This window comes from Triturus cristatus, chromosome 4_2, assembly GCF_964204655.1.
Source record: "Triturus cristatus chromosome 4_2, aTriCri1.1, whole genome shotgun sequence".
Classification (NCBI taxonomy): domain Eukaryota; kingdom Metazoa; phylum Chordata; class Amphibia; order Caudata; family Salamandridae; genus Triturus; species Triturus cristatus.
This window is the reverse complement of record NC_140586.1, coordinates 671515394-671535476: the sequence shown is the minus strand read 5'-3', so window position 1 is coordinate 671535476 and position 20083 is coordinate 671515394. Positions and strand designations below refer to the sequence as shown.

Genomic DNA, 20083 nt, shown 5'->3' with positions numbered 1-20083 from the left:
TGGCTTTGCATGGTTTCAGTTTTGATAATGATGTCAAGTCAACATCCACATTGCAACAATGTAGATTCTTTCAAACTGACTTCTGCTGTGCACCTGGTGCTCAAATTCAAAAATTTAACTCAGTCTCCATGGCAACCATCAGGCATTTAGGCCCTTATACTTGTCCCTCATGTGTCCCCTATGTGTTTTCATACATTTACACACAGGTACGGTGCGTTCCACGCCATAGGGCACCCCACAAGCAGTGATACCGACCGTACATGCGCTTGTACGGTCCGGATCACAATATGGGCGCTGGCGTATGCGTACGCCACAGTAGTACGGACTGTACACGCGCTTGTACGGTCCGGATCACAATATGGGCGCTGGCGTATGCGTACGCCACAGTAGTACGGACTGTACACGCGCTTGTACGGTCCGGATCACAATATGGGCGCTGGCGTATGCGTACGCCACAGTAGTACGGACTGTACACGCGCTTGTACGGTCCGGATCACAATATGGGCGCTGGCGTATGCGTACGCCACAGTAGTACGGACTGTACACGCGCTTGTACGGTCCGGATCACAATATGGGCGCTGGCGTATGCGTACGCCACAGTAGTACGGACTGTACACGCGCTTGTACGGTCCGGATCACAATATGGGCGCTGGCGTATGCGTACGCCACAGTAGTACGGACTGTACACGCGCTTGTACGGTCCGGATCACAATATGGGCGCTGGCGTATGCGTACGCCACAGTAGTACGGACCGTACAAGCGCGTGTACAGTCCGTACTACTGTGGCGTACGCATACGCCAGCGCCCATATTGTGATCCGGACCGTACAAGCGCGTGTACAGTCCGTACTACTGTGGCGTACGCATACGCCAGCGCCCATATTGTGATCCGGACCGTACAAGCGCGTGTACAGTCCGTACTACTGTGGCGTACGCATACGCCAGCGCCCATATTGTGATCCGGACCGTACAAGCGCGTGTACAGTCCGTACTACTGTGGCGTACGCATACGCCAGCGCCCATATTGTGATCCGGACCGTACAAGCGCGTGTACAGTCCGTACTACTGTGGCGTACGCATACGCCAGCGGCAATATTGGCCCAGGGACCCTATACACGCGCTCCGAGCGTATGTACGGTGCGTATAACAACTGTCAGTGGTGACAGGCGGCACACAGACAGGAATGGAGCGGACAGGTATTGCCAAGGGTGGACACCAATGCATTGTCTGTGCAATACCACCTGTGTGTGACACAGGTGTGTCAGGATGTGATGTGGCACTTTACCCCTGAGGTGTGGGCAAAGCACATGTACGATGAGCTGTGTACACATGTCGTGTGTGATGGTGCGCATTGTACCACACATCCCCTGCACTCCTTTGACATGTGTGCATGTCGTACACACTAGTGGAGCCATGAGTCACTTGCATGTCCCAGTCACGGACACCCGCACCTGTCCCCTGATGCCAGGTACACGGAATATTACATATGACACGTGTATGGCTGCGTTGCATGCTGCAACCATGTCATGTGTGTGGCATGTCTTTCCATGATTTTGCTGTAGGTGTGTGATTCAATGTGTCAGCAGTTGCTGCTGCCAACATGTGTCTGTGTGTCGATGGGCATGGCACACTGTTCCGCACACCAGCCCACATATGTGATTTGCCATGAGGTGTGTATGTATCCAACTACACGGAGTATCAACACAAGTACATATCCACATGCTCCCTATGTATGTTCTGTCTCGACATGTACTCCTCAAAGGCAATGTGTGTGGCCTGTCCTATTCCTATGACATGTGACCAGTGCATATCGCATCCAACTACCTGTCTGTACCATACGCATACTACCTCTGCACATGTGTGGATGTCTGTGAATCCTGTGATGCGTGTGCATGTTCACTTACACTGGCCCACAGCTAGTCTCATGCCATGTCATCGTGATCTTGCCCCCCTCCGTTAGTGGCTGTCCCTTGGTAGGAGTGTAACCTGACTGGCGTTCGTGTCCAGGAACTGTGGCACAGACCTGACTCACAACGTGGCATATGTGTATTGGCTGTGTAACATGTGCTCAGTGCATTGACGATGTTGTTGTACAGTGCTCACTCTTAGGTGTTCCTTCCATTTCACTGCAGGGCTCCGCCTCTCCCTCGACGTATGCCAGACATTGCTGCCCTGCATGAACGGGACTGTATACGCCGCTACAGATTCAGCCAACGGTTGATTGATGAGTTGACTGGCCGGCTGGAAGCACAACTCCTCCCGCGCCACAGGTATCCAAGTGCACTGACACCCAAGTTGAAGGTGATGGCAGCCCTACATTTCCTTGCCACGGGTACGTTCCAACATACCATTGCTGATGTCGGGGGCATGTCCCAGACGATGTTCAGCCGTGTTCTGCATGATTTCTTAGAGGCCATGTTGGTTCACCTGGATGAGTACATTAAATTCCCAAATCGTGAGCAGTTGACAGATGTCAAGCGTGAGTTCTATGCCCTGGGAGGGATGCCCCATGTCATTGGGTCCATAGATGGGACACATGTTGCGTTGGTACCACCACAGGCACAGGAGGTGGTGTATAGGAATCGCAAACATTATCACTCCATTAATGCCCTTGTGGTGTGTCTGTCCAACATGGTGATTTCACATGTCTGTGTTCGCTTTCCAGGATCAGCACACGATGCCTTCATCATGAGGCGTAGCAGGGTGCCAGAAATGATGCTGCAGCTGCGGAACGAGCGAGCATGTATTGTTGGTGGGTAGACTCTGGCAGTTCAGTGTTTGGCGTCATCTTCCAATCTCACTGCCTGTGCTGACACACTTCTGTCCATGATGTTTCCTTGTAGGGGACGCTGGCTATCCCAACATGCCATGGCTGATGACGCCTGTCCGCAACCCCAGCACGGCTGCCGAGCACCTCTACAACAACGCACATGGGCGGACCAGGAGAGTCATTGAGAGGACGTTTGGACTTCTGAAGAGCCGATTCCGGTGCCTCCACAAGACCGGCGGAGCACTCCCATATGCCCCGGTGAAGGTGTGCAAGATCATCATCGTCTGCTGCATGCTGCACAACATGGCAGTGGAGGAAGCTGTTCCACTCATACTGGATCAAGATGACCAGGACCATCCACCCGTGGAGGATGAAGGGCTTGGTGACGGGGCAAGTGATGTGGAGGAGGAGGAGGCTGTGGAGGACATGCGGAGTCGGCTCATACGCAACTTCTTTGCTTAGTGGTGAGTTCCAGTGTCTGAGTGTGCACGCATTGGGCCGTGTGTGGCATGTGTTGCAATGTGTGTGTCCATCTGCATGTCTGCCAAGTGAGTCAGTGGTGTGTATTGAAGTGTCACTCAAGTGATGGCGCAATGGAAGGATGTTGTCTGAGGGTCATCATTGTCACCTGTCATGTTAACAACATGATACGTGTTAAGTACATGCTTGCGGATGTGCTCCTTTGTGCTGAATCCTTGTGTGTCTCTCTTCCACAGGTCCATGTGCATGCTGTCTGCTGGTGGCATTGTTGTGCTCCTGCTACTCCTCATGAACACAGCGACATGTGCTGATTCAGCGTCACATGCACGGGCAAGTGTTGAAATCTCCTCAGGGTAAGGGATGCCTCACGTCGTTTTGGGTGTGTGAATTGTTTGTAGTCTGTGTGCACTTCTCCGGTTCATGTGTGTTCCATTTGCATACATGGTGATCCTACATGGGGAACATGACATGGGGCAGGCTTCACCTGGAGCCATGCTCAGACTTGGTGACTGTCATGTGGCAGGGGATTGGGGATTGTGATGAGGCCATCATTGTGTGTAACACTGGCCTCGGAAACATACAGGTTGCACCGGGTTGACATGGTGTGTGATTGCCCCATCAGGGCCTCAATGGTGTATAGCGGCCTCTCCGTGGCAGCAGGGGGTGTTTAGCTGTTATCCGTCACTTGTGTGCCAGGTCAATGGGATGCCAGCATCTGTGTTGCAATGGGGGGTGCCAGTGTTGCTCCCACATGTACATCCACATGACCTGTGTATGTGTTGACAGAGTATCATTGTCATTCCAACACACATGACTAATAAATTTGTCCCTCTGTCTCCAAGGTGCCTCTTCCCTGTCAATGGTGCCCTGTTGCCACTGTGCGTGCCGCAGGTCTGGCATAGTTTTCATAGGTGGTGCATATGTGTCTATGTGTAGAGTGACAAGATGCTAGGGGTTTGTCAGGGAGTGGGAACTGTATTATGCACAAGATGCACAGTTCCATCCACCTCAAGGCAAGAGAGACCATCCCCCAGGGAAACTACAACATCTGTGTAGAATCCTACCCTGCAGTCTACGGACATGTGCCTCACGACTCCCATGGTACTTGTCCATATCCGGAGTGCATCTGCACAGCTCTGCTACTGCGTCGGGCAACCAGGCCACATCAACGTCCTAACGGGATGGGGGGAATGTTTCACAGCCAGCTGCAGGATGACCTTCTAGATCCACGCCCACACTCATGATGCAGCCCACAACCCCAACACAACCATGTGGCACAGTGATCCTAAACTGCATTCTGGCATCTCCATGCATCCAACCTTGGCCTAGCCACCATTCTCAACATCCGCCTGACGCAAGCATGCTGCACATTGTAGGGACACATGTCTAGACATACCTGGGAGCGGCAAGCCAGGTCACTCCACATGATCCCTGACCTCTGCGCATGACTGTTGCTCCCCTGAATGTGTCTGTAGCCACAGTTGTGCGGGAACCACTCAGCTGGTTGGGCCCAGCACAGGTGAGTTTGGTACTCCATGTCTGTATCAGATGAGACATTGGGACCCATGTGTGTCCTGGGCAAGACTGCGACCCCACGGTTTGGATGGTTGGAGTTAATTCTGAGATCAGGCATGCTTTGACTGTACGACACACACATGTATTGTAATAATGTAGAATCACGGCATCATCTTGTAAGTGTGATTAATTTATTTGTGGTGGGGTACGGGTTTGTGGGGATGACAAGAGGTGCACAGCGGGAGTGTAGAATCCAAAGTTCACTGGGGGAGTTGGTATCCTTGTCGTAGCAAAATGTCAGAGTCCATGCCACAGTCTTCGTCAACATAGGTCAGACAGTGACCAGCAAGTCCATGTGGCAGAGAATGTCATGTGCTGCTATTGGGCCAGAGGGCCAGGTGCCAGGCCAGGTGACCTGGGAGATGGTGATGTTCTGCTGACTCTCACAGTCTTTTTCGTGGACGACCCACCTTCCTGCGGGGACCCTCGGAAGCAGTCCGTGACGATGTCTGTGACGCTCCGTCGGATGAATCCTCCTCCTCCTGATCCCTCCCTGTGTCTGGTAATGGCCTTCGCCTGGTGCCACAGGGAGGGTTGCCCATGTTGTCGGCAATCCGACGGAGTACACCGGTCATTTGGGTTTGCACCGCCACGAGCTCAGCCTGTCTATCCTCCATCCTTCCTTGGTGTTGCAGTTGACAGGCATGTTGCTGGGACTGCAGGGTCTTCATCTCCTGGAGGGTCCCCTTGATGTCATTGAGGGTGGACGCAATCTGGTCCATGCCCCTGGTGTCACGCCGGTATGTATCCAGGATGTTGCTGACCTGGGACACTACCGGGTCCTGAGCTGCCTGGTCAGGTTCGCGCCTCCGCCGTCCTCCACTCCCGCCACCCCTGCCCACGTGCACCTGGCCTGCCGTTGTGGGTGCATCGGGTCTCCGGGACCCCTGAGGGATGGCATCTGCGTTGCCGCCTGCCTCCTCCTGGGTGCCCGGAGGACCGTGTCCCTCCTGGGCAGACTGGCTGGGTGGTCGTGTGCGGGCAGGGCTCCTGGACGTCTCCTGGGATGTGGCAGGAATGGGGGTGGTGGTTGGCACAGTTGTACCTGACGCAGGTGCTGCAGGTGGTTGGACACCAGAGGGGCCAGGTTGGTCTGGGTCATCCACGGAGTGGTGAGAGTCATCGCTGGCGGTGGGGTCATCATCCCGCGGAGCCTGGTCCTGTGTGACTTCCCCCCCAGTGTTGGGGGGTGTTCGTCGACGTTGACCTGTGTGTGAGAGAGACAATGTTAACAGTGTCACATGTGGCATCCATGTTGCATGCATTTCTGATTTGGCACTCTTCCTCTGGGTAGTTGGATCTGTCCTGCATTCCTCTCACAGTGCACTTGTGCATGGCTATGTCCCTTGGCCACAGCTGTCAGGGCTTTACGCATGTGTGAGACACAATCTTAGTTGATGCATCTATTTGGGTACACAGTCAGCAGTGTGGTGTGCGGGCGTAGCGAGCCATGCAGAGGCGCCTTACGTGTTGCACTGTACGTGGCCAAATGGTGTTTTGGCAAGGCAATTTGATGTTGCAGGTAGGGGACTGAAGCATTTGTGACAGGGTTCTTACCGACACGGTGGGTGGGTATACTGGGTGTGTGGTTAGGTCTGTGCCTGCAGCACGGATGGACTCGTGCACAGATTGACACATGGACCGGTCTTCATCTACGGAAGGGGGGGTTGAGGCACTGCCAGACCTGGTCTGCATGCACACAGTCCACCGGCTGACGAGTGGACATGGCCACACCACCCAAGGGTGATTTAGTCTCCCTGTGTCTCCCTTCCTCCCTCCCTCTGTCACCCTCCTCCCTCCCTCTGTCGGTCTCCCTCTGTCACCCTACTCCCTCCCTCTGTCTGTCTCCCTGTGTCCCCCCTCTGTCTCCTTCCCTCTCATTCCCCCTCTCCCTCCCTCTCTTTGTCACTCTCTGTCACCTCAGGCCAGCTTCCTGGGCACACACAGTTAGCCGGTCTTTGAATGGCCATTGGCTTGTTCATGTGAGTTAGTCCCTGTTCTCCGGGCACCCATTGGGCAGTGTGTCTGAGTGTAGGCTGCTGCTGTGGCGGTGTGTGCTGAGACTCTATCAGAGCGATGCATCTTCATTGTCTGCTGTTATGTGCAAATTGTGCCTTCAGACCCATGGCATCCTGCATGGCAGCCATCATTTGCAGGCAAGACAGTACTGTGTGGGTACACACAGTTTGTATGGCTGTGCCCTGGGCCATATGGGCTGAGGGCATTGTTGTGTGCTTGTGAGTTGCTCAATGTTAGTTTTGCTGCCCCCACTCCCAGCATCGACCACATCCTGTGTTGTGTTGGTGTTTTGTGTGGCCTGTGACTTGGCATGGCCCTGATTGATGCATGGGGCATGGAGGTGCCAGTGGCATGTGTGTGTTTGTGGAGTGTTGTTGTGTCCGGTGGTGGCTTGGGGGGGGTGGCATGCATGATTGATTGTGTATGGCATCCCCCCCATGTGAGGTGAGTTGTTTGTGTACTCACCAGGGTCTGGGAGTCCTGGCAGTCCGTGTAGTCCCTCCACCGCCAGCGTGGACATCACCTTCTCCTCCCAGGGATGGTATTGTACCGGTCTGGGGGGCGGCCCTCCTCCAGTGATGTTCCCCTGGTTGTGATTGTCAGTCATCTTCCTCTTGACCGTCCTCCGCAGATCGTACCACCTGGATTGGCACTCGTGCCTGGTCCTTCTGGTTGTCCCAACAGCATTCACAGAATCGACGATCCTCTGCCACATGGCGGTTTTTTCGGATATGCTGGTCTGTCTGACCAATGTCCCAAAGAGCTGTGGCTCGACTCTGAGGATTTCGTCGACAAGGATCTCCAGCTCCTCCTTTGTGAACTTTGGATTCTTGGTGGTGGACATGGCGTGGGGTGTGGTTGTGGGGGTGTGGGTGTGGATGGCTGTGGGTGTGTGGGTGTGGTAGTGGAGGTGTGTGTGTGAATGTGATGAGGGGGTGTTTGTGTAGGTGGTTGTGTGAAGGTATGCAAGTGTGAGGTTCAAGTATGGTGGTGTGGGTCGTCTGTGGGCTCTGGCAGCAGTGGGTCTGTTGCAAAGGCTCATGGTTTGTGTGTGTGGTCCATTTTTATTGGTCCATTTGTGGGTGTGGCTGTGTTTGAAATTTGTGTGGGTGTGTTATGAGGAGTGATTGAGTTTTGGGCCTCTGTTTGGCAGTTTGGCAGTTGCAGGTGAGTGTATGTGATGTTTGTGGGGTTGTTGGGCCTGTTTGGTGGTGTGGGGAAACTCTACTTGACTCTCCTTGTGTAAATATGGTTTGTCCGGGTTCAGTACGTGTTTTTTTGGCGTCAGTACGGTCCGTACATGCACTGGTGGGGGTGCGGTCCGTACATTCCCTGGTGGGGTGGTGGTTAGGTGCGTACATACACGGCTGGGGTGGGGGTTTGGTGCGTACATACACGGCTGGTGGTTCGGTGCGTACATACACGGCTGGGGGGGGTTCGGGGGCGTACATACACGGCTGGTGGTTCGGTGCGTACATACACGGCTGGGGGGGGGTTCGGGGGCGTACATACACGGGTGGGTGTTTGGTGCGTACATACACGGCTGGTGGTTCGGTGCGTACATACACGGCTGGGGGGGGGTTCGGGGGCGTACATACACGGGTGGGTGTTTGGTGCGTACATACACGGCTGGTGGTTCGGTGCGTACATACACGGCTGGGGGGGGGGTTTGGTGCGTACATACACGGCTGGTGGTTCGGTGCGTACATACACGGCTGGGGGGGGGGTTTGGTGCGTACATACACGGCTGGTGGTTCGGTCCGTACATACACGGCTGGGGGGGGTTCGGGGGCGTACATACACGGCTGGTGGTTCGGTGCGTACATACAGGGCTGGGGGGGGGTTTGGTGCGTACATACACGGCTGGTGGTTCGGTGCGTACATACACGGCTGGGGGGGGTTCGGGGGCGTACATACACGGCTGGTGGTTCGGTGCGTACATACACGGCTGGGGGGGGGTTCGGGGGCGTACATACACGGGTGGGTGTTTGGTGCGTACATACACGGCTGGTGGTTCGGTGCGTACATACACGGCTGGGGGGGGGTTCGGGGGCGTACATACACGGCTGGTGGTTCGGTGCGTACATACACGGCTGGGGGGGGGGTTCGGGGGCGTACATACATGGGTGGGTGTTTGGTGCGTACATACACGGCTGGTGGTTCGGTGCGTACATACACGGCTGGGGTGGGTGTTTGGTGCGTACATACACGGCTGGTGGTTCGGTGCGTACATACACGGCTGGGGTGGGGGTTTGGTGCGTACATACACGGCTGGTGGTTCGGTGCGTACATACACGGCTGGGGGGGGTTCGGGGGCGTACATACACGGCTGGTGGTTCGGTGCGTACATACACGGCTGGGGGGGGTTCGGGGGCGTACATACACGGGTGGGTGTTTGGTGCGTACATACACGGCTGGTGGTTCGGTGCGTACATACACGGCTGGGGGGGGGATTCGGGGGCGTACATACACGGGTGGGTGTTTGGTGCGTACATACACGGCTGGTGGTTCGGTGCGTACATACACGGCTGGGGTGGGGGTTTGGTGCGTACATACACGGCTGGTGGTTCGGTGCGTACATACACGGCTGGGGGGGGGTTCGGGGGCGTACATACACGGCTGGTGGTTCGGTGCGTACATACACGGCTGGGGGGGGGTTCGGGGGCGTACATACACGGGTGGGTGTTTGGTGCGTACATACACGGCTGGTGGTTCGGTGCGTACATACACGGCTGGGGGGGGTTCGGGGGCGTACATACACGGGTGGGTGTTTGGTGCGTACATACACGGCTGGTGGTTCGGTCCGTACATACACGGCTGGGGGGGGTTCGGGGGCGTACATACACGGCTGGTGGTTCGGTGCGTACATACAGGGCTGGGGGGGGGGTTTGGTGCGTACATACACGGCTGGTGGTTCGGTGCGTACATACACGGCTGGGGGGGGTTCGGGGGCGTACATACACGGCTGGTGGTTCGGTGCGTACATACACGGCTGGGGGGGGTTCGGGGGCGTACATACACGGGTGGGTGTTTGGTGCGTACATACACGGGTGGGGGTTCGGGGCGTACATACGCGGGCGGGGGGTGGTGGGGTGTTCGGCGCGTATGCGGGCACATGTCTCCATGGTTGCTATGGGAGTTCGGTTCGGACGGTGTTTTTTGCGTACGGTTGTGAAATGGGGAGGACGGGAGGGATCGTACTTGCGCAGTCGGACTTTATTTTTCCGCACGGTGGGTTTCTCGCCCGGGGACGTGTCGGTGACTTTTCCCGACCCGAGGACGTGTGGGGAAATCTTCCCAATGCGATTCGTATGGACTTTTTTCCGTTCGAATCGTACTTGGCAGTTTGTACGCTACTTTGACGATTCGGACGGAAAAAAATCCGGATACGAGTCGGACGGGGAATTTTTTTACCGGATCGGAATTGGCACCTAAATGTTCTTATACGAAGGCAGATGTGAAACTGTTAAGCCAGGAAGTGACTGCTTAGTGTTAGCTCTACTACACTCAGTTTGCCATACTCTCATTCTGCAAATAAGTTAAAGGCTGTTACTCAATGTAGTATTTTATTGCAAATAAAATACTCTGCTAGAACAACAGAAGCAATATTAAAATTTTTAAAAGGAGCCCAGCGCTGTGATACTTTGATTCACGCACTGTGTGCTCTCAGACAGCGTTCATTCTTTCTGCCCTTTAGCACACACAGCAGCCCAAATAAACAAACACTTGTATAGAAAAAAATGCAGACATAGTTATGAGGATCTCTGGGACTCCTTCTGCATGTACGTACCACAGGTATGCAGCAGTAACATGGCCAATTGTGTTTTCACTTCACAGCATCTTGCCTGTGCAATGAAACGCACTCCTTGAACATGTCTGCTCTTGTGTTAGGAGATGACTGCAGCCTGAGCTTTTATTCATTAATACATGATGGCGAGCTGAAGGGCGCTGTTCGATTGCAACAGCAGCTGAATATTTACATTGCATGTGGGTACCTTTAAAAATAAAAACGACTTTTCACCAAAAATGTTAAAACACCCCTGCAATGTGCGATAATATGCCAATGGTGAGACCAATTGCATTGCAAATGCTGCTTTTTATGGACTATTTTACGATGCTTTCTGCCTTAAGCCGCCCTTGGAAGAAGCACACAGCATCATGTTAAAGAAATCATCCTTATTTACATGCGAGGTCTAAATTATTACGTTCCAGTGGTTGAATATCTGCATGCTTTTCTGCATTAAAGGCACCGAGGCACTATCTCACGTGTTATGAACGCACCAACACTGTTACAATAAGCTTGTGGAAATCCCATGTGCACGTTCGTCCATCTCACGCCAAACATCACAATGGGCGTCACGAGAGATAACACTACCACATCACCCTTGATATCCTCTCATTCATTTCTGAAAGATGTCAGTCAATTACTACAACAGTTTTTCGCTCACAGTAGCAGAAAACAGTACCACAAGCTCTCAGTTATACAATGAAGTGTAACTTTCTAATGTCGGATATGTTCAAATAATTTTGGATGGATTTCACTGTCAAAGTCTATGCCTGTGTTAAACATGATAAAATATATAAATTTTTTATTAGTATCAGTTTACTAAAATTCCACATTTTTTAAAGCGCGACTTATCACCCCTAAGGGTAACGGGGGCCTTGGGGAGATTAAGTGAGCTATTGACGAGAGTCTCACATGATGCTGAGCTGAGTTGCCGCCGTCGCTGGGGATCGAACCGTGATCCCTGAGCTCCGGAGTCAGTGGCACGTGCTTATGGAACACTTATAAGAATGGACAGAACTGTCCTCAAAGAAAACAGCCTAAAGATGGGTGACAGCGACCCTCTGCTTTAAATCTCTTTAGCTTATATTTAAATCAGGTTTGAAAATCAGCACTGCTGCCCCATTCTCAATATACTTCTTCAATATACAATTTTTTATTATATAACATACAACATAAGTAAAAAAATAAATTGTCATTTACAACGCCAATAGCTCTAACTCTCACAAATGTGAGACCTATTGCGTTGTAAATGCCTGTTAAAGGTACTAATAATGTCAAGTACACAGCGGGCCACCTGAGGCATCTGTATGGTAGGTGTGGAATGTAATTGCTCCCCTCACCGACTGCCCTTGTGGTGGATTTATGGCGGAGGGCTGCGCGGCTTATGGACTGGGATGGTAGGCGTAGCCTAGTGACGCCTTTGTGAGAGTTGGAGACACTCAGGGAGCTTAGAGGGATTGAAAATCACAGACACAGAGGATTTGCTGTAAATGTCAGTAGTGGGGGACATCTGGAGGGGCGGGAGGGGGGGGGGTTGTTTCCCTTCCTGGAGCTGCAGGCAGAGTATGATCTATGAGGAGGTCAATATCTCAAGTATGTGCAGATGTGGCACATAGTTGGAAAGCACAAGGCCCTTTATTCAGATATACCAGAGGAGTCACCTCTGGAGTTCTGAGTGCAGGCACCCACCCTACATACACATGCTACCTGACTGATCTACACCACGCTGTTGGCCCAGAGTTTGCCACCGCTCGATACACTAAGAGACAGGTGGGAGCGGGACCTGGGCAGGCTGGAGGATTACGAGTGGGGGAATGCATACCGCTACCCAAGGGAGGTGGCCATACAAGCCCGTTTCTGCCTTGTGCAGCTGAAATTCCTGTATAGAGTGCACCATACAAGGGAGCGGTTGTACAAAATGGAGAGGGGTTGGAGTCAGAGGGATATCTTTCTGCACACAGTGTGGGAGTGCCCACTGGTGAGGAAATTCTGGGAGAGTGTGAGGGTACAATTGAAAAAATAGGTGCCTAAGGCAAGGCGGTAAGCAGTAGCTAATGTGGGCAAAGAAAACAAAAATAAGTGATATAAGTACACAATATACAGTGATAGTCAAAGAATTGATATTAGATCATTTATTGTATGCAAAATATTAATATATACTTTATATATTTAAAATACATTAATTTTTCTCTGATGAAAATTATTTACAACGGAGACAAAATTCTGTATATGCATAACATGTCATACAAGATGATGCAGTCAATGTTGTTGTAATGAATCTAGGTAATCCAATATATAAACTGAGCTGATCTATCTTTTAATCAATGCAGTACATGTTTTAGTTTTTCTGATGTATTATATATATAACTTGCATAAACATTTTGTGAAACTGGCGGTAGGATGTACAAACACTATGCGCGTTTTGGCATTCCTGGTCTTGGGTCTGGTCAGGGAGGGTGGGAGATATCTGTTTAGTTGGGGCTTTGGGCTTGTTGAGGGCTGCTTAATATAAGTATCGTACCATGGCTTCATGGGGTAATAGTTATATCTGAACAGATTGTCTGCTGAAGCGGTCAATAAAAAGATTTTTTTTTTAAATGTCAAGTACAAATTGCACATCTTATTAGGAGACACTGAAATGTTCTTTATAACAGGTTTGCAATTAATTCATATATTAGACAAATGTAAATCCTGATGGCTGGTAATGCAAGACTTAATGTGTGCACTTTGGGTGACTCCATAATCTGTATGCGCTGGAGCAAAATCACTTGAACACTTTATGTACTTGTTATGTTATGTTATGTTAAAAGAAATTTATAGAACGCACGGTCACCAGAAGGTTTCATGGCGCTAATTGTTGCAAAGTGACGCGGCGAGCGGGCTAGTTGTATGAGAACGCAAACAGCCATGTTTTGAGGGCCTTTCTAAAACCCATCAAATTTTCCTGCGCTCTGATGTCCAGGGACAGCGAGTTCCAGAAGCCAGGTGCAAGGTACGAAAACCTGTGCCCCCCCTGGCGTTTGAGTTTGATGGTCGAGGTAGCAAGCAGCATGAGGTTGCCAGACCGTAAATTGCGACGTGGGATGTATTTCACAATCATACTGCTGAGGAATTTGGGGCTCCTACTGTGCAGAGCTTTAAAGAGTAGACAGCCGGTCTTAAAAGCTGCACGTTGTGCGATTGGGAGCCAGTGTAGTTTAGCCAGTAGGGGGCTGGCAGAATGCCATTTAGGTTGCTTAAATATTAGTCTAGCTGCCTGGTTGTGTACTATTTGAAGACGTTCGAGTAGGAACATAGGCAGGCCAAGGTAAATGGAGTTGGAGAAGTCGAGGCGTGACAATACGAGGGCTATAACTGCCTGAATAAGGGCCGAGGGAGTGAGTAAGTGAGCAATTTTCCTAATTTTCCTCAGCTGGAAGACGCATGAGGAGACTACGGTCCCCACCTGTCCTCTAAGCGAAAGATCAGAATTCAGTGTAACTCCAAGGCTTTTTACTGAAGGGGAGGGAGTGGGGGGTGGTCTGAGGTCGGTAGGCCAGAAATGGGGGCCCCACATGATCGCGCTTGTTCCCGGTAAGACTAATTCAGTCTTACCGGGATTGAGTTTAAGATGGTTAAAGTTCATCCAGCGCTGAATGTGGAGCATGATAGCTTGAAAATCAGAGGCTGAGTTCGGTCCGTCCAGTGTGAAAATAGGTTGAAGATCATCTGAGTAATTGAAGGTCGTAACCTTCATGTGTTTTAAGGAGCTAATGAGGGGTCTGAGATAGAGATTAAATAGGAGAGGGGAGAGGGACGAGCCCTCGGGGACCCCTCAGGAGGAAACCATCCTGGGAGCGGTAAAAGAGCCGAGACGAACTGCCTGCGTTCTATCTTCAAGGAATGATTTGATCCAGTTATAAGCAGGGCCTTGTATACCTGCTTGTTCGACACGGGACAATAAGATATGATGGTCCACCGTGTCGAACGCAGCCGACAGATCCAAGAGAAGGAGGGCCTGATGGATGCCTTTGTCAGCGTTGGCTCGCAAGGTGTCTAGTACGGCAAGGATGACTGTTTCAGTAGAATGTGCAGGGCAGAACCCGGCTTGATTGGGTTCCAGGTGGTCAGATTGTTCAATGAAGTACGAGAGGGACCTGGTGACGTGGGCCTCAAGAATCTTTGCGAAGAAGGGAAGCAAAGAGATGGGGCGATAGTTGGACTGATTCAGAGGGTCGGCCCCAGGTTTTTTTAGTAATGGGACCACTATCGCATTCTTAAAAGCAGAGGGAACCTTACCTTGGGAAAGGGATTCATTTAAGAAAGGAAGTACACAGTGAGGAAGGTTGGAGAGAGCCTCTTTTAGAATGTGTGGGGGACAGCAGTCATTGGGGGAGCCGGATTTGACTCGAGCCAACAGTTCTAATAGAATCTGGGGGCATAAAGCAGGAAGGTGCTCCAAGGTGAAGGGGTTAGTTGTAACAGGATCAATGTTGTCTGTACAGCAAATAGCGGGAATGCTGGCTTTTATAGTGGATATTTTATCCAAGAAATAGTTCAGGGAGTTACAGAACTCCTGAGTGGGTGGCTGATCGGGGTGAATTCTGTCTGTGTTACATAGATCATTGATTATAGTAAAAATCTCTTTAGATTTGTTTTGAGCATTGAGAATTCTGGCAGAGAAGTATGCGGATTTGGCTTCACGTATAGCCTTTTTATAGTCATTGCGGGCTGAGGAGAACTGAAGTTTGTCCTCCGTGATGTAGTTTAATCTCCATTTTCTTTCTTTTTGCCGTAGCTCGAGCTTTTGTTTTTTTTAGCTCTGCGGAGAACCACTTATGGGCGTCAGTATGGCGGGAACGTGTAAATTTGGTGAGAGAGGCATGAGAGTCACAGGCCTTAAGTAGCCAGTCTGAGATTGCAGTGTCCATGACGTCAATGTCTGAGTTGAAGGGGGGTATGGACCTAGCTAAGGAGTCAATGAAGCCAGGTTTATCGATGGAACTCCATTTTCTGGATATACCTCCACCTTTTGAGGGAGTCTTAGATTCAGTAATGGTAGTAATCGTAAAATCGATAAGGCAGTGATCAGACCAGATTCAGGGTGAGACAGTGAGCGCCGATAAAGTAAGGTTTGAGGACCATATTTGGTCCAAAATATGTTCTTTAGCATGGGTGGGTGAGGAAACGTGTTGAGTAAAATTCAAGTTAACAAGCAATTCTGACAGTTCCGCAGCAAGAGGCCCACCCCGGGCGTCATTGAACCAATAGTTCAAGTCGCCTATAAGCATAATGCTAGCGTAATTGGTGAACAGGTTTGCCATTTGTTCGCTAGGGGCTGAGGGGAAAGTGGGCATGGCAAGCGGGGGTCGATATAATAACACCAAAATAATAGAGCCGGTAGTAGCCTCTAATTTGATCACTAAGTTCTCCACCTCTGGAAGGATAAGAGGGGTAAGGGCAATGAAAACGTGATTCTTGTGGATGATGGCGGCAACTCCACCACCGTTTTTGCCCTGAGGTCGGTTTGCAGCTAATATGTAATATTCCGAGGGTAGAGCTGCTAGAATGTCGGGTGCGGAATCCTGAGTGAGCCAGGTCTCCGGGATCAGGAGAATATCTGGTTTCTCAAGACTGAGTAACAGAAAGATATCCAGTTGGTGTTTGACCAAAGAACGAGTGTTGAAATACAATATGCGTAGAGCGGGCTGCGTTGTGGTTTTGGGAGTACAGGTGGTGGGGAATTGAGAGCTGCAGACAAGGGGAATGACATGGTGATAAGGTTCAGCGTATATGCTATGTTTCCTGAGATGATTTTCAATAGATGGGTTGAGGGGTGAGCCGTGGTTAGCTAGCGAGCGCAATATTTTAGAGGAATAAGTAGTAATTTGGCCATGGTCTTTGGCCCCTGGTCCCGTCTGGGCGCGGACGGGCGCAGACGGGCTTGCCTTAGGCGCGCCCGCTGCGCGCGTCCGCTGTATTCCCGCGTTGCTGCGAGCATTTGTAGCTGAGCCCCGTCCTCTTTCTCCTCCTCCTTGCGGCCGATTGGCTAGGGGCCAGGGGAGGGGAGTGTCAGGAAGAGAGACGACGAAAGTGAATCAGGCAAGTGCCGTGAGTTTAAAATGCGGTTACAATCAGGGATTTTAAGTAAGTTTCAGCTTCTTTTAAAAAAATAACACAACTGAGCAAAATACAATGCAAGTGGCTGTCCGCACTTCAACTAAGGAAACAATTCCCCGCTCCCGCGCTGCTGCGAGCATTTGTAGCTAAGCCCCGCCCTCTTTCTCCTCCTCCTTGCGGCCGATTGGCTAGGGGCCAGGGGAGGGGAGTGTCAGGAAGAGAGACGACTAAAGTGAATCAGGCAAGTGCCGTGAGTTTAAAATGCGGTTACAATCAGGGATTTTAAGTAAGTTTCAGCTTCTTTTTAAAAAAAACACAACAGAGCAAAATACAATGCAAGCGGCTGTCCGCGCGTCAACTAAGGAAACAATGTACTCATGCTATTAACATGAAGCTCAGCATATAATGAATGATCTTTTCAGTCAATGGGTAATAGCAATTTGATATTGGAAATTTGCATATGTTCTCTCATTATTTGGAGTACAAATCTATATATTTTCTTCTGTATTTAGGGGTAATTCTTCGATTACATAATCAGCTTGCATTATTACTATAAAAATTATGAAAAACTATTTTTCACTTTGTTTCTTTCAGCCTTAATGAAGTGCCTCCCTTTGTGATCCATGTTTGGTACATGCAACATTTTTTTCATCTTTGAGTGAAAAAATTATATTTTTGAGTATGTGCACCCAGAAACAAAGTTTTTCCTATAGAACGTGCTACATGATTCTTGTTTGGCTGGAGCATTCGCTTTTTTTCTGATAACAATCCTATGATAATATGATCCAATTTCAGCCAACACGTGTTTCATCGTAAGTGGCATGTCTGCCAAAGGCTTAGGTCGTGTATTTTATCATATTTAATTTATGTGAATAATAAATACAAATGATCACACGAAATTACCTCCATCTGTTTGACTTATGGTTACCTACTCAACCCTTGAGATGCGAACGCACTCGACTCTGGACACTCATATCATTTGATCTCTTCCAAGAATACAATTGTTTGACGGCTCCTGCTATAAAGAACCACTCCAGAGCAATTTTACCTACCAAACTATATTTTTCACTTATATAAAACACCACTCCAGAGAAATTTTACCTACCCAATATATACTGCCAGGTGCCGGACACTCACCTTTCTTTTCCTCTATTGTATCTGTTAGGTATCTCAGCTCCTCGTTGATCCGTTCCTCCAGGCTCCTTTTACCCATTCCAAAATTCCTCAGGGTTGATAAAGCGAATCTCCTCTGTTGTTTCCAGTTACGTCCATTCGAATTGATTACCCCTGTGGGTGCAAAATGACATTCAATCTATCATATTCAATTTAAGTCTATCTTTGTATGGAAGATACTCTAAACATAATTCTCCAAAATCAAATTTGCCTAGGGCTTGATTTTGCTCATTCATATGTCAGCAATAATAGAGGCATGGTTATGTTTTGGCCCAAGTGCATTCCTTACTAATGGAGATAAAAACGACATCATTTCATGCTGTTATGCTTCCTGGATTTTTAAATATTTTCTTCCCCACCCAAGGTCTTATAAGAAGCATCGACTGGTCTACTCCTGTGCTCATCCTTTGTCATTGTCCACTCTGTTTTGAGCCTGTCCACATTTATTCTGCTCACTAATAACTTGTTTTTAATATTAAGCTCACAGAAGAAGTGTTCTGTCATTGTAAACAAGTGTTTCCCCAATCCAACTCAGTGGACACCATTTACAGATGGATGGCTGAGTAATAACGGCAGGATTTTAACCTGTTACACTGTAGAATGGCAATTGCATGCAAAAGTTACAAAGCACTGGCATATTTTTAAGAAGTGGACATGGTGAAGAAATAACAGTTAATTACAACATTTCTGGGAAAGTAATTGGTCCTTTTTTACATGTAAAATAGTTACATAAACAAAGAAGTATTATGTATAATTAGGGATAACATTGAATCAGGCACTACAAAATGCTACACGTCACACAAAACTATCCAGCACTAGCCATTTAGGGATGCTTTTTTACCATCACAACTGTTCAACACTAGTTCATCTCTCCACTGTAATGTGACTGCAATAGGTCTAGCTCATGAGTTCGCTATGCTGTTCGGGTGCTGTTCACAAAGGTAAACATACATTTTGAAATGTAAATTTACTCTTATAATTGATAGTAAATACCCTACTTGTGACTATTCACCAATATGAGTGTAAATGTATTACAAATTATGGACTCACACGCCTCCACTCCCTGAACAATGGAGGTGGAGCCTAATTTGTGAGTGTAAAGTTACCTACTACTTGTAACTGTTCGCGTGAAGGCAAAGATCTATGCCACCAGGAAGGAAATCTCCCTATGGTAAACTACAAGGAAATGCTTGAAAGTTTATTGAATTTGAAAAAAGAATATTAGCGGGTGCTAGACAGCCACAGCCCAAGATGGCTGATACTTACACTCTTGAGCAGTCAGAACTGAAACTCCAAGAAAATCTTTCAGATTTAGCAGAGATAACGGACACAGAAACACACATTTTGTACAGCTGTTACGAGTGTGGATGGGCTGGGAAAAGAGTGGTGTACATGTTGGGTAAGACAAAACAATCCACTATTGTCAGGGGGGCCTGATCATGGCCTAAATAGGTCTGTGAATTGCCTCTGTAGCTGGGCCGGTGCGGCAGTGACACTTTGGAAAGCCGTGGGGGCCTAGTTCGATCCTGAAAGCATGAAGAAGACTAGCAAAGCCCATGCTGGAGTGCTTGTGAGAGCTGTGGACTCTGGGCTGAGCAGAAGGAGCAGTGTCAGGAGTATAGAGGTACTGGTGGTGGCCTATGCAGCGTGCTTGAGCCTCTTGGAGCCTCAATGCAGAGAATAACATCATGCGTTGCTGGTCAGTGCTGGATCCGAGGAGGGCGATGTAGGAAAGTAGGATCTGCTTCTTATGGTTACCCCCACTTTTTGCTTGATGTTACACTGTTTTTGACTAGTCTGACTGGGATCCTACTAATCAGGACCCCAGTCTATCTGCTTTCTCCTTAAAATTGTTATACAAGTACTTTGGTACACTCCAGATTGGATACTGGGGTACCCTTATAAGGCCCTAGTATACGGTACCCATGTACCCAGGGCATAGGTACCACAGAGGCCTCAGTTGGGCTGAAGCATGTATTATGCCACCCATGAGAGGCCATGCAAAATGGAACTACAGGTCTGCTACTGCAACCTGTGTAAGCTGGTGTATGCAACACCTACTTTAGATATATGTTCACTATATCTTTAGGTCGCTACACTTAAAACTTATAAGTCACCCCTATAGCAGGCCTTAACAATACTGAAAAAGGGTGCTGGGTTTTACATGAGTGAGTGCCCTTG

The 20083-nt window shown here is 49.7% G+C and overlaps 1 protein-coding gene across 4 annotated transcripts in view; it reads right to left on the bottom strand.

Moving 5' to 3' along the window:
* LOC146834881 (cytochrome P450 2J2-like) overlaps positions 1 to 20083 on the bottom strand; it is a 377005-nt gene that overhangs the window by 221980 nt on the left and 134942 nt on the right. For all 4 annotated transcript variants that reach the window (XM_085602481.1, XM_085602480.1, XM_085602478.1 and 1 more), the window contains one exon: positions 17867 to 18016. In XM_085602481.1, coding sequence (XP_085458607.1) covers positions 17867 to 18016 — 150 coding nt within the window. The remainder of the gene's footprint in view (positions 1 to 17866; positions 18017 to 20083) is intronic.